At 51.3% G+C, this 12925-nt stretch overlaps 4 protein-coding genes across 4 annotated transcripts; 2 read left to right on the forward strand and 2 right to left on the reverse strand.

Annotated features, from left to right (window-relative positions):
- Positions 1–428: 428 nt before the first annotated feature.
- BDZ83DRAFT_582235 (Cupredoxin) lies at positions 429–3086 on the reverse strand (the record flags this gene model as incomplete). Its single annotated transcript, XM_060505533.1, has 11 exons — positions 429–551; positions 628–1290; positions 1346–1480; positions 1540–1683; positions 1744–1874; positions 1933–2155; positions 2311–2412; positions 2465–2504; positions 2572–2592; positions 2652–2799; positions 2834–3086. The coding sequence occupies 11 exons, from the start codon at positions 3084–3086 to the stop codon at positions 429–431; spliced, it is 1983 nt and encodes a 660-aa protein (XP_060362837.1).
- Positions 3087–3799: 713 nt separating this feature from the next.
- Positions 3800–5978, forward strand: BDZ83DRAFT_742451 (laccase TilA; the record flags this gene model as incomplete). Its single annotated transcript, XM_060513114.1, has 4 exons — positions 3800–4035; positions 4101–4808; positions 4873–5584; positions 5655–5978. 4 exons carry the CDS (start codon positions 3800–3802, stop codon positions 5772–5774), a joined length of 1776 nt encoding a protein of 591 aa, XP_060362838.1. The 3' UTR covers positions 5775–5978.
- Positions 5979–5988: 10 nt separating this feature from the next.
- Positions 5989–7400, reverse strand: BDZ83DRAFT_732358 (uncharacterized protein; the record flags this gene model as incomplete). The annotated part of the gene is made up of 3 exons (XM_060512895.1): positions 5989–6112; positions 6139–6233; positions 6569–7400. The coding sequence occupies 3 exons, from the start codon at positions 7398–7400 to the stop codon at positions 6047–6049; spliced, it is 993 nt and encodes a 330-aa protein (XP_060362839.1). The 3' UTR covers positions 5989–6046.
- A 3000-nt stretch (positions 7401–10400) lies between these two features.
- BDZ83DRAFT_582322 (glycosyl hydrolase) lies at positions 10401–11438 on the forward strand (the record flags this gene model as incomplete). Its single annotated transcript, XM_060505539.1, has 2 exons — positions 10401–10755; positions 10813–11438. 2 exons carry the CDS (start codon positions 10401–10403, stop codon positions 11436–11438), a joined length of 981 nt encoding a protein of 326 aa, XP_060362840.1.
- Between the last annotated feature and the right edge of the window lie 1487 nt (positions 11439–12925).

The following is a 12925-nucleotide window of genomic DNA, read 5'->3' on the forward strand; positions in this document are numbered from 1 at the left end:
TCAGACGACAACGGTTTCGGTCTGTTCGCTTGGAGATCCGACGAACTCTGTTGACACATGGCAATGATAGTTGAGATAGATAAATCATATTACGTTAAATGGTACACAGCGATGCAATACACTTCTCTAGTCAACATTGCTCCGTACATAGCGCATGCTCAAATATCTCCCAAATCCAGGGCAGCCTGAAAGCTGGTCTAAAAGCATCAGGTGCGCCGTCGTTTTCGTGTGTGTGTCCATGTCTCCAGTTTGGCCATGTTGCCGTTTCAACTTTTGCCGATGTTTCGCACCATCCTTGCCATCCCACGTTCGGACCGGACGGCAACTCGGTGTGATCCGAAAATGACCGGCTCACACCTGCAATGACCAACAAGACAAGATAAGCGACAGGCTTTGCGTTTCTTTGATCTACACGCTTTCAGAATGGTCTAGCCAAATACGCCATCGTTCTTCGGCTCAAAATCCACGTGTGGGCGATTGATGGCTGATTCGGGAAACTCTGCGGGATCACCACTCAGGATGCCCTCCATGATCGGCGCAGACATGCCCAGCTAAGGTTCGCAAAGTTGTCAGTCTGGTTGCCAACATGAAAAATTCTGTAAGTGTAGGTGCAGACTACTAACTTACCGCGAAATATCTAAGCTTCACGGCATGAATCATAGTAGCGGCTTTCGCGTTGACCTTGAATCGTAGAACACTCCATCCCAGAGGAGGGAGGTCATGCACTGTGACAAGAGCAGGGTCCTTGAGGTTGAGGGACTTGGGCAGGTGGTTGCGACCTACGAGAGCCTCTTTCACGCTCTTGTGCGAGAACCTCGCGTTCGGCTGTGCGCCAAGCAACCAAGCAGGATCGGCATGCTTATAGAGTGGTACCGTGTCGTTTAGGTTGTTCTCAATGATGAGATCAACGACGGATCCAATTGGGATACCTTCGATGATGGGCTTGCCCAGAGATCCGAGGTAACCAGACTCGTTGGCTGCCTGAAATAGAAGAGGCATCAAAGACGAGCGGAATAACTGCCAAGGCTTCTCGTTGAGGTAGAACTCCGGCACATGAGCTTCCGTGGGCGAAGCTTGAGATCCGGCGGCGAGATGGAACGTGAAGTCTGCTGTCTCTGGATGCGAATTCTTGGCTGAAGGAGGCGGCGTGGCAGGGTAAGGCGGTAGAAATTGGCCATTAATAGCTTTGCAGCCCTGGTTTGTAGAACCATCAGGCAGAACACATATGTCGTCGGTTGAAGCCGGCTGTGGAACCTTCATTGGCTCACCATAGATAGGTCTACGACTAGCCTACCACGTCCGTCGAGTCAGCTTAGATTCTTGATCGTGTGAACAGTAGGCATACAGGGTATCTCAAGATTGAGTAGGCTTGCAGGTTCTGCATTTGGCTTGTGGATGAGATGCGCATGGCATAGTCTCCAGGTTCAGCCTCAAGTCTCACCAGAACGGTAAGTCTTCCAGCGCTGGGCACGTAGACAGCCTATAAGGCGTTGTAAGCGCTGTGTCAAAGCTGCATTGAGGTTATGAGGGAGGACGTACATCGGCTTCTTCGGGAGTTACGAAGCCACCGTTGTTCGCAACAACAGTCAGCTTGTGGTTGTCAATAGAAACCATGACGGAGTGCTCGAAGCCGATGTTGATCAGGTTCAGCATGATGTAATCTCTCCCCTCCGTTTCAATTATCTTGCGTTGTGGTCAGCATCATTCGTAGCTGACATGTTATGACAGCCAGACATCACGAACCTCGTAGTCCGCCTCACTTGGTGTGCATGATTCTTCGGAAAGACCAGGTGGTTGGATGCATCCTGTCTCATCCAAGCGAAATCCGTTCAATTGTTCGTATTCCGGTTGGCGGCAGTGTACACGGCCCTTTCCTACAAGGCACGGCCCAAGTCAGTGGTGGAAAGCTCTGATGGGAATGGACTTGCTTACCATTAACGAGGATCGAATCATAGCAATAGAACTCCGACCCTTCAGCTCGCATGCGAAGCATTTTCCAGCCTGTGTCTCGGTGTTGGTGATTCTTGATAGCGAGATGCCGGACTTGCTTCTCCGCCTCCATGATCTTTCGCAGCTCGATGTCATTTTCCGTGATGAGACGGTAGGGACGAAGTCGAGATGGGCTTGGCGCTACGTAGACCATACCATACAAGCCCTTACGTTCGAAGTCAGAGTTGTGTAGTTTGGCAATTATGAAGGAAGTTCCGAGTGAAAGGAGATTGGGAGATAAAGAGAAAATGATAAAAGAAAGAATGGAGACATTGAGCAGGCGAGAGAACGAGTGTGACATAGGGGAAGAGAGAAGCCTACATCAGCAGACGCAGCAGTCGTGTGCTCAGCGTACCAATTGAGGCCCCACGAGCCAGTCGTGTCAATCACGCTTGTGAAGTTGCCACGAGGAAGAATAGGGTACTGTCACGTCAATGTAAGCTTTGCACGTTTGAGCCGCTAGGTGCTGTCGAACCTGCGATATCCCAGCGGTACCGTCATTCCAGCTTCCAGTTCTATGACCGACCGAGTTAGTGTTCTATTCAGTCTAAACTCCATTGCTGGGTTTGCTTCCACACTTACGCCTTATGTCCAATGCCGGACCTTTTCAGATGGGTCAATATGGAATCAGAAAGTGACGCAAAACTTGGGAAGATCCTGACCAGTGAATGGAAGACTGAGCATAGACATCGCTCTTGACTGTCAATGCGACGAGATCGCCTTCTTCAGCGTACAGCGTGGGGCAAGGCGTTTGTCCGTTGCAAACGAACATGACTCTCCATCGACCGCCATCTGATTCCAAGTTAGTTACTTCCATAGGGCTGATGGTAAGCCTGGCCCAGACCTGGGTTCATCCATCTCACTCCAGACTGAAGCGTGTACTCTCTCATGAGTCTGTCTTGTCCACTGGGGTTGTGGCGGCCCCAGCTACCGAGCAGCCCCGTGAGCGGGTACCCATTCCTCCACAGCCCAGTAAGGGCGAGGAGCAATAGCGTGGACAAGCCAGAGATCCAAACATTCCGAGTATAACTGTTCTTCGGCTTCTCTCGAGAAACGCCGAGCTGTGTTTGGTCAAGTAAATGCTGTTTTGATTCCATTTTCGCGCTGAGCTTGGAGATTTCTAAACCAGGGGGATCGGGGGAAGACGAAGGGAGTTTGGATTGGGCAGCTTGACAATAACAACTTCGGGGGCCATGACGACTGCGGACTTGGGACACGACGTTTCCTGGGGTTCCTCCCGCCCTGAGTCAGATTCGTAATTCGGTAGTCAGATTTCTGACTACTAATCTCCCCTTCGAAGACGCTAGGTGTCGCCGTTGTCCTTCGGACCGTGAGTTTGCAACGTTGTAGCTTTTCCGAAGGTGTTGTGGCAAAGGGGCACGACCCCGTTTCGTAGAGCATTGCGTTGATCATGATTCGGCACTTTGAGGTCTGCCAGGGGTTTGCAACCGATCTGTATGGAGCCTCACGATAATTGGGGATATTCGACCGAGCGTAGAGGCCTCGAAGAACGGGGCAGATATGCTGCTTGAACTCTAAAGTGACACTCCGCCTGCACTCCGTAAACTCCAACCGATCGGAAGCATGTCGAACAAGTTTTCCTTTGTGTTAGGTTGCGGGAAAGCGGGTTGGTACCCCTGACTCGGTAAACTCTAACGGTTGCATCGGATGGTTGTAGGGATACCTGGACGACAGAAGTCCGACCCGGGAAGAACGCCGTAAAAGAGGACAAGTTGGGCACCGTAAAGAGCAGTGTTGGGTAGTCTTTCGAGCGATTTCCTCTACTTCTCTCTGGGCCAGGAAGACAGTCATGGCAGCTCTTACGAAGTGTGCAATCTTGTCTTTGCTCGCCGGCGTGAGCCTGGCAGCTCAGACGAGGCGGTATAATTTTACCATCACAAACAAATGGGATGCGGGAGATGGACATGGGCGACCCGTCTTTGCTATCAACAACGAGACACCGGGGCCCCTCATCGAAGCGGAAGAAGGCGACGAAGTTGAAGTGTTCTTGGACAACCAGCTCGCCTTTGAAACGACCATGCATTGGTATGTATTCCCCAGCCAATCCACAATTATGGCCTCTCATCCTACCCAGACTTACACACAAACAGGCATGGCATCTACCAAATCGACCGGCCCTGGAATGATGGAGTCCCTGGCGTGACACAATACTCCATTCAACCTCGAGATACCTACACATACCGCTTCACAGTTCAACAACAGTATGGAAGCTATTTCTATCATGGCCACTTCGGGCCTGCGTTTGCCGACGGCATGCGAGGACCGATATGGATTGCACCTGCAGCATGGAGGCCAAGACCTTACGAGTTGATATCATCCTCACCGAGGGACATTGAGGGCATGAAACGAGCTGAGAAGCATCCCAAGCATGTCGTCATCAGTGACTGGAACGCCGAACCGATGGATATCTTACTGATTATGTACCGGGATACTGGTATTGTTCCATGGTGCAGCAACTCGATCGTTCTCAATGGCAAGGGAAGGACGGTGTGCCATCCAAGGGAACTGATCGATTCTGTGGGAGGCCCAGGAAGAAACTCACTTGGCTGTTTACCTCAAAATGGCCAGAAAGAATTCGCAAATGAGCAGAATTGCCAGCCGACCTTTGCTGATCTGGAGATCTTTGAAGCTGACAGCGGCGAAGAATGGATCTGGATTAACTTCATTCATTCTGGTGCGCACCACGAGCTACAAATTAGCGTGGATGAGCATGAGTTCTACGTGGTCGCCGCTGATGGAGAATTTGTGCATCCCCAGAAGGTCCATGCTGCCAATTGCAATCTTGGAGAGCGCATTAGGTGAGGAAACATCTAAGTGACAATAGCCTTGTCTTACGATGGACCGCTGACAAGATATACATAGTATTCTCGTACGACTCGATCAGAAGCCTGGGGACTATACCATTAGATTGACATCGCTTCGTCCAGAGCAGGTCATTCAGGGCTTCGGAATCCTCCGATATCCTGACCAAGGCAACGAATTGAAGCAAGAGATCCCTAACACAAAGCCTTGGGTTTATCTCAACGGAACCCTGATCTCGTCATCATCTGTAGCCATGGACGAGACTAAGCTTGCACCCTACCCAGTGCGGGCTCCACCACCCAAGGCAGACAACACCGTCAAATTCTTCGTCAACATGACGGGCCCCAGCAGTTGGGCATTGAACATCGGTCCTCATCAGGCGTTCCGTCAACAGCTTCCACCCTTACTGTGGGATGAGGAATCACGTGGCGAGACTACCTACGGAGACAACACACAAGGTGGTGCGCTTCAGAATGGCACCGTTGTGGACATCATCTTCGAGAACGGTGCCAATGTCACATCTCAACATCCCTTCCACAAGCACAACAACAAGGCTTTCGTCATCGGCACAGGGACTGGTGGCTTCCCGTGGCCAACAGTCGAGGATGCAATTCGCGAGGGCGGCATGGCGAAGCACTTCAATCTCATGAACCCACCCAATCGAGACGGCTGCAGACTCGGAAATAGCACTGGAGACTGGACAGTCATTCGATATGAGATAGCTTTCCCTGCCGCTAGCATGCTTCATTGCCATATGATTCATCATTTTGCAGTAAGTCAACGACGTTCAATCAAGCCCTCTTGCAGATTGCGAACCATCGATGTAACTAACCTTATTTTAGGCTGGGCAACAGGTCGTGCTCCTTGAGGGGGTTGAATCCATGGCCAAAATCCCCGCAGAAATGAAAGACAGAGTACATTCAGACTTCACTCCACCACTTCGGTATGGCCCATTGGACTGATTACACTTTTGCTGCCCAATTGGCCTCTTGTCAACCATGCAAATGCCACCTCCATGCTGCGCTCAGACGGTCTGCTTGGGGGAACATTTCATCGCGCTTGAAACGGACGACGAGCGGGCTGGGTTTTGCTTGGTTGATTGCCGCGGGATCCGAAGGGAAGGCCTTGAAGCGCGATTTAGAGTTTTTGTCGAGACAAGCCATGGAACATCATAATGAAAACGGAATCCATTTTCCATTTCCTCACTTTTCATGCCTTGCTCTGACTGGTCAGTTCAGGAGGCAGGTACATGCAAGAGCAAGCGAGTCTTTTGAGGGTGGAACATGCTGAAGGGCTGAGTCTACGTGTTGCAGTTACATTTCTTACCACCCATAAGTAAAGCAGAATAGCTTCCTGTCTCTGTGATGACACGAGTTTTTCGACAATATCACCGACAGTATCGAAGTTGGCAAGCCCGGGGGCTGCGGTCCGAATTAATGTTGCCCAGAGCCTTGTCCTCAAAGTGATCACTGATGATTGAGGATAATGTTTTGAATCTTTGTATTCGAGTATCAAGCTTTTTCAATTGCTGATATATTTACCATGCGTTTCCCTATTCTGTACATGAACCTTTGGCCAAAAGCGACGCACGCCTTAGCCCTTTTTTGGGCCTTCTGGTAGACACGCAAGACGTCTTCTCGTTCCCCAGCGCTCATGAAATTTGTCTTTATAGCAACGGGCGGATCCTGTTCCATCCCCGTATGAGCGTCTATGTTTCTGTTTTCTGCCTTTGGGTCTTCATTGAGTTTCAAGGTACCTGCGCGTCGAATCGATCCCCTTCTTTTGCTGCAAATGCCCGCAGTCGAGCTTCGCCTGCTGCCAGCCCATGATCCCTGAATAAATGAAGTCGCAGCCGTGCTAGGCGAGTCGTTTGCTTCTGAGAAGGTTTCAGTCGCTGAGCTCCTTCTGCTTCGTCTACTTGATTCCGTGTACGAGGTCTGCTCAGCATGAATCATCAAGTCTTCATATCGTAGAGAGGGAATTTCGGGAATATCGCGACTCGGCCTCGATTCGCGAGGAGCAAACGAAAATCGTGATATCGAGCGTGAGGGGTAGAAAGATACGGATTGAGCATCGGAGTAGCCGTCGATTATCTCCTCTAAATCGAATTCTGGAGAGACGACTTCTTCCTCAGAGATTCTTGGGGCGACTTCAGAGCAAGCATCGAATTCGAAGCGACGGCGTAGTCTATCAACCGAGGCTCTGTATGTCGAAGCAGAACATTGCCGGAGTTTGCAATTCTCTTGGAATAGCGGTTGAGGAATATCGCTGAGGGTGCATGTACAGCTTGACACGGACTGTCGAGTCGTTGGGCTGCTTGGAAGGTTTGTGCTGGTGTCAGAGACCACAGAGCATTCAATGGCACCTAGCCTGCCATCTATTTCATTGAAGCGAAGTTCGAGACGATTGAGCTTTGTAAGAATGATCTTGAGAGCTTCTTGATTGGTGTGCGGAGATGTCATGGTGATATAATAGCTGGTACTGAGTTGAGTGTTGAGTTGAAATAGTTGAGCTTCGCTCATGAACCACGACTGCGAGGAATGCCAATTATTAAGTTCTTGGATGGAGTTGAGAAGATAGGATGACATAATTCTCTTCTCAAAGTTGCTCCCGCAGATATTGACAAATGCGTTGATCGTTGATCTACCGCAGACAACAAAGGGCCGCTTCCATATATGTTGTAGACTCGAAGATCCTCCAATGCCAAGAGACCAATGAAATCTTGAAGTGACGACACCACCAGTACTACTATTCCGAAACCCATCGGATTTTCAAGAGACGCACCCAAATCAGAGGTGTAAGAAACACTCACATGTTGCAAGGTTCTTACATCGTGTCATAACAGACGGGAGCGGAAGCTGGCTTGCTGTGTGTCACCTATCATGATCAAAGCTAGGGCAATCATCTCGCCTTGAGAGAATCTGGCTGATCGATGTCTCAGATCTAATCTCTTCCCATGTGGCTTAGCGTGCGAGCTCACCAGTTCCATGCAGTCACCACGACATTCCGGCACTATCCAATTGCAAGATCCGATTCCAGGGCTAAGACCGACACTGAAGAATCGAAAGCTGCCCATGTCAAACACAAAGTAGCATCAACAACCTGAGCGTAGTGATATCGGTGCCATAACAGAAACCGTGTCCTCGTGCCAGTCTGAAGTTCAAGCAGTCAAATGTGTGAGGTATCCAATGCTTGAGATGTGATGTCCTATGTGATTAGCCCAGCCAATGCGCTAGAGTCACAGGTAAGGCAGGACGGAAAAGTCATAGAGATAAAACTGTCGTCGCCTGTCAACTTACTTGGGCGAGTGCGTTCCTTTCAAAGCTTGTGTGCAATATGGTTTTGCCGTCAATTCTGTGGATCCTTGTGAGGCTATGTCTCAGTCAAATGACACTGCTTCACCATGAGGCTTGGCTGTTGCTCAAATTTCCGGCTCGTAACCAACGCGCCTTAGTGACTTTTCAACCATGATATTTATGAGAAAGTTCGATACCTGGTTCTCTGGATTCGTACCGTTGCCATTCGTCGTCGGGTCAGGCGTTCCCTTCTCTCGACCTCGTATTCCACTACCTACTTTCTGCTACCTACATTACCCCAGGCCGAGGGTGTGCTCTATATCAAAATCATACATATGACTGGTGTAAACAGCTCGTGGTCACATAGCTCTTCGGATGAGACACTCCCTACTAGGAGTCGCCCCAAGTCGACCAATTGCGACGAGACCTTGCTTTGTAAGTAAGTGAGACCATCGTCAACAGCGGCATTGTCATATCAATCATATGGCTTTCTCAGCAAACATTAGATTCCAAATGCTGCCAAATAGTACATTCTCTCAGAAGTGTCTATTGAATTCTGTCTTTGTGACGGGGCTCATAGAGGACAAGGGCAAACTCTATGATTTGGGCCATCTTGGAGGCTGGGTAGCTCACCAGTTTCCAGACGTTGTGCCTTGCCACAGTTGTGAATCGCCGAACCAGAATAGCTTCCCTTTAGTGCACTTGGAACAAGAAAAAAAAAACATTGGATACCAGGGAGAGCATGGGTAAACAAGCCGATTAATTATCGAGGGCCACTTTTACTGCCTGGTTGCATCTAATGCTGAGGAAGAGAGAGTACTCAGCGTCGACGGCTGAAGAGATCAACTACTCGCCCCATTCCAATGGCCATCCGGGCTCAACTTGAACATTGCAGTCGATTACACATGCTGTCGCTGCGATCAATTGCTTTTGTCGTCATCGTCATAGCAAAACCTCACACAACTGAATCATCACATCAAGGATCGATCATTCAATGTCAGAAGAGTTTGGTAATAGTAGAGTGCTTCTGCTCGTCCCTCATGGCGATCAACCCATCTAGTGATTCAATTGGACGGTCAAAAACTTCACTATGTACTGCATATTTGCCTCGCGGCAGCCCAGAGGTTACGAGAGTGTTGTCGCAAAGCTGAGGATCGTCACGTTGCCAAGCATAGTAGACTGCAATTAGTTCCGTTTATCCTTGTAATGGCCTTCGTAAAAAGCACATGTTCCTTTCAATTGAATTAGATTGAGTTATGAATCTATAAGCGCACCACAGCAGGAGGCAAATGGGCGCGGCTAGGGCCATGGCAAAGACTTTGAGCTGGGTCGTGACGTCAATGAGCGCTTATTAGAAGCATGTTTGGGAAAAGAATTCGCGATGGAACCACAGTGCATGTGTACCGCCTCGAGAGGCTGGGTGTCACCAACGAGACGCAATAAGACGCGGGGCAGGACCATCACGCGCCCAAGGAGAAACTTGGAAGTGGATTCGGCGCGAGCCTCGAGCTTCATTGACATGGGAGACAGATTGGGCGAATACGGGGTAAACAACGACAATGTGGGAGATGCCGGGGCTTCTCGCAGGCCTCCTCGGTGACAACGACCGGACGAACCCCACAGATTAAGGTGACAACGGTGGCTCCAAACCCCGGACAACATGGACCAAGTGAGAGAAACTGGAGAGAGTCTGGAGAGAGAGGGAGAAGAGTCTTGGCTCAACCCGTTAAGAGTTAGTGCGAGCTTTCTCTCGTTTATTACCCCGCCATCTCCGCCGCCCGCTGCTCTCATTTTCTCGCGCGCCAATCCGGTGTAACCTCTCTCAAGCAAGGTACCGGTAGTCGACGTCGACATCGGGTGCCCTCGCCCGTTAGCTGGTCTTGGCCTCTCCGCATCTTGAGTATTGTCTTGCCCGAACCGAGCACCGAGATGGAATGATTGATGGGGTTTGCTTTGCGTTTGCTGCCGGATCGTCCCTGGCTGTTCGTTCGTCTTGACTCGAGCATCTTTCGACGTGTGGCAGAAAGCGCTCCAGTTACAATCGAGCATGTTGTCTTGACAGAACCCACCAGGGACCGCAACCGTGCCACCAAAATGCCTTCCCGCGTGGATCTACCCCAGGAACGCTCGGGAAACTGATGATGTCGGCAGTCTCGTTGCGACCTCATGTCAACCGATGTCACGGCTTCAGGACCTATAAAGACGCGAGAAGCTCTCCCCTCGGAAGGCATCATGTAGCATCCTGAAGCAAGGCACCATCTTCCAGTCAAGCCCGCAGCCTCGGAACACACCATGTTCTTCTCCAAGATCGTCTCCGCCTCACTGGGGCTCTTCAGCCTCTTCGGCTCGGCCGCCGCCTACACCAACCCCATCCGCAACCCCGGCGGTGGTGATCCTCAGATCTCGTGGTTCGATGGGTACTACTACTTCATCTCGACCGAGTGGACCAACCTCCAGCTCGCGCGTGCCACCACCATTGAAGGCTTGAAGACGGCCACGCCCAAGGTCATCTACTCCGACTCGAACCCGACGCGATGCTGCAGCGTCTGGGCTCCCGAGATCCACTACTTTGACGGTAGATGGTACCTCTACTACACCGCCGGCAACGACGGTAACTTGGATGGCCAGAGGATGCATGCTTTGCAGGGTAAGTAATGATGCCGAGAAGTCGACAGAAGGGACGTATGCTTACACTCGAATCCAGGCGGCGCCTCTCCCTGGGATGACTGGTCTTATGCAGGCCGTGTCACTGACGACTGGTCCCTCGATGGCACCGTCGTCCGCTTCAACGACTGGGGCAACTACTTTGTCTACTCCTGCATGACTGGCGTCTCGCACCAGTCCGCCTGCGTCCGCAAGCTCAACGACGACTACATCTCCGCCTCGCCCAACATCACCATCATCTCCCAGCCTGACCAGCCCTGGGAGCAGAGCGAGGTCCCCGTTCAGGAGGGCTTCTACGGTCTCTACTTTGGCGGCAAGACGTACATCGCCTACTCGGCCAACTACTGCTGGACGCCCGACTACTGCGTCGCCCTGCTCGAGTGGGACGGCGTCACCGACCCGTCCTCCCCTTCGGCCTGGACAAAGAGCAACGGGTGCCAGCTGACGGCGGCCAACGGCAATTTTGGTACGGGCCACAACAGCTTCTTCCGCAGCCCCGACGAGACGGAAACGTACATCACCTTCCACGCCACGGCGAACGCCAACGGCGCGTGCGACGACAACCGCTATGTCATGGTCCAGCCCATCACGGCCAACGCGGACGGCACGCCCAACTTTGGCGTCCCGCAAGCTTCCACTTACGAGTGGGCCGAGCCTAGCGCGTAGAAACGTTGCGAGCTCGAGGGGGAGGGGAGGGGGGAGAAACGCAAGCTAGGATGTAGCTGTAAGAAGGATTGGGCGGATTTTCCGGTTCGGCTGTATATATAACCCGCCTACCTTGAGGTAGTACATGAATCAACGATTTGACGAGTAGAACATGGAGCTGCCCGAACTTGAAGCTATGACAAGAGTCATGCTCCAGCTCTGTGATTACCAATGCGGCGAGAATTGCATTCCTCACCTATTTCGGGACATGATGGTCTGTGTTGACGCAGCGAAGCAGAAGCTCCCCCTCCCCCTCCATCCCCATCGTTGAGGAAAAGCCCGGAACCCAGTGCGTCATCGTCCGTTCTTTCGCCCGAGTCCATGCGTCTGAAGAGCAATCTCTTTGACAAGGAAACATCAATGTTTTAGTACAATGTTTTAGTGTGAAAAAGACCACATGGGTACACGGATAGAGTACTGGGCAAGCCGGGGTACCAAGACTGGGTGTGGCATGCCAGCTACGGCCAAAAAAGTATTTGACAATCCATCCATCCCTGGAGCGGCGGCCGGACGGGAAAGCGGTTGGGGTTGGCTCAGCCCCAAACACCTTGAGCCGGAAAGTAGTCCATACCTTGGCTAACAGAACCTTGGTTGAAAGTCGGGAGGACATGTGAGTTTATAAAGGTTATCAGGAAATCGGAACACAATAGGGATGGACAGGTTTGACGGGAACGGTGACCGGAGAGCGGCAGCCAGAAAAGCATATGATAATCATCGCAAGATTTACGTTTTGGTGACGGTTTCAAGCGGCGGGGAGCCGGGGCGGGAAGTACAGGAAACGGACTTGCGTTGCGCGTCTTTCGTTTGTGCGGTTGCAGGAATACCGGCCGCTGGTGCTTTTAGAGGGAGAGAAAAGGCACCGGGAACTCTAACCTTGTCCTGCTACAGAGTGCGTAGAAGGAAGCAAGAGACTGAAGCAGGACACACAGAAGGGAAGAGATCTCGCAGCTCAACGGCCGTCGGTTCAACGTTGACTATGTTGGGAAATCCTATCGCGAAAAGTTTCACACCTCACACCTCTCTCTCTCTCTCTCGCTTCATTCTCGCTTCATTCTCGCTTCCTTACCTTACCTCCATCGTCTCTTTTCTCAAGGTTCTCAAGGGGGGAAAAGACTGGACGACTTACGCAATAAGCTCCCGCCCGCCACTTCCCGCCGTCATTCACCTACCTTATAGCTGGGAGTTTGCGTTCCGAACATGCCCAGCTCTCGCACAGGCCTTTCTAGAAATGCATCCGAATTCCCATACGTCTTGTTCTAGATCTCCTTTGTCTTCCTTTCTTCCTCTCTCTGCTTTCACCTCTTCTGTTTTCTCCGTTCGTGGGGAAGAATAGACAGACAAGCCGTTGCCAAGGTACGACGTTGACAACTGGAGCCGTTTTCGCGTGATACAAACTCACTTACACGCCGTTCGGTCCATACAAGCTAGCCAAGTCAGGGAATCGGTTA

This window comes from Colletotrichum acutatum, assembly GCF_030867785.1.
Source record: "Colletotrichum acutatum strain CBS 112980 chromosome Unknown BDZ83scaffold_74, whole genome shotgun sequence".
Lineage (NCBI taxonomy): Eukaryota > Fungi > Ascomycota > Sordariomycetes > Glomerellales > Glomerellaceae > Colletotrichum > Colletotrichum acutatum.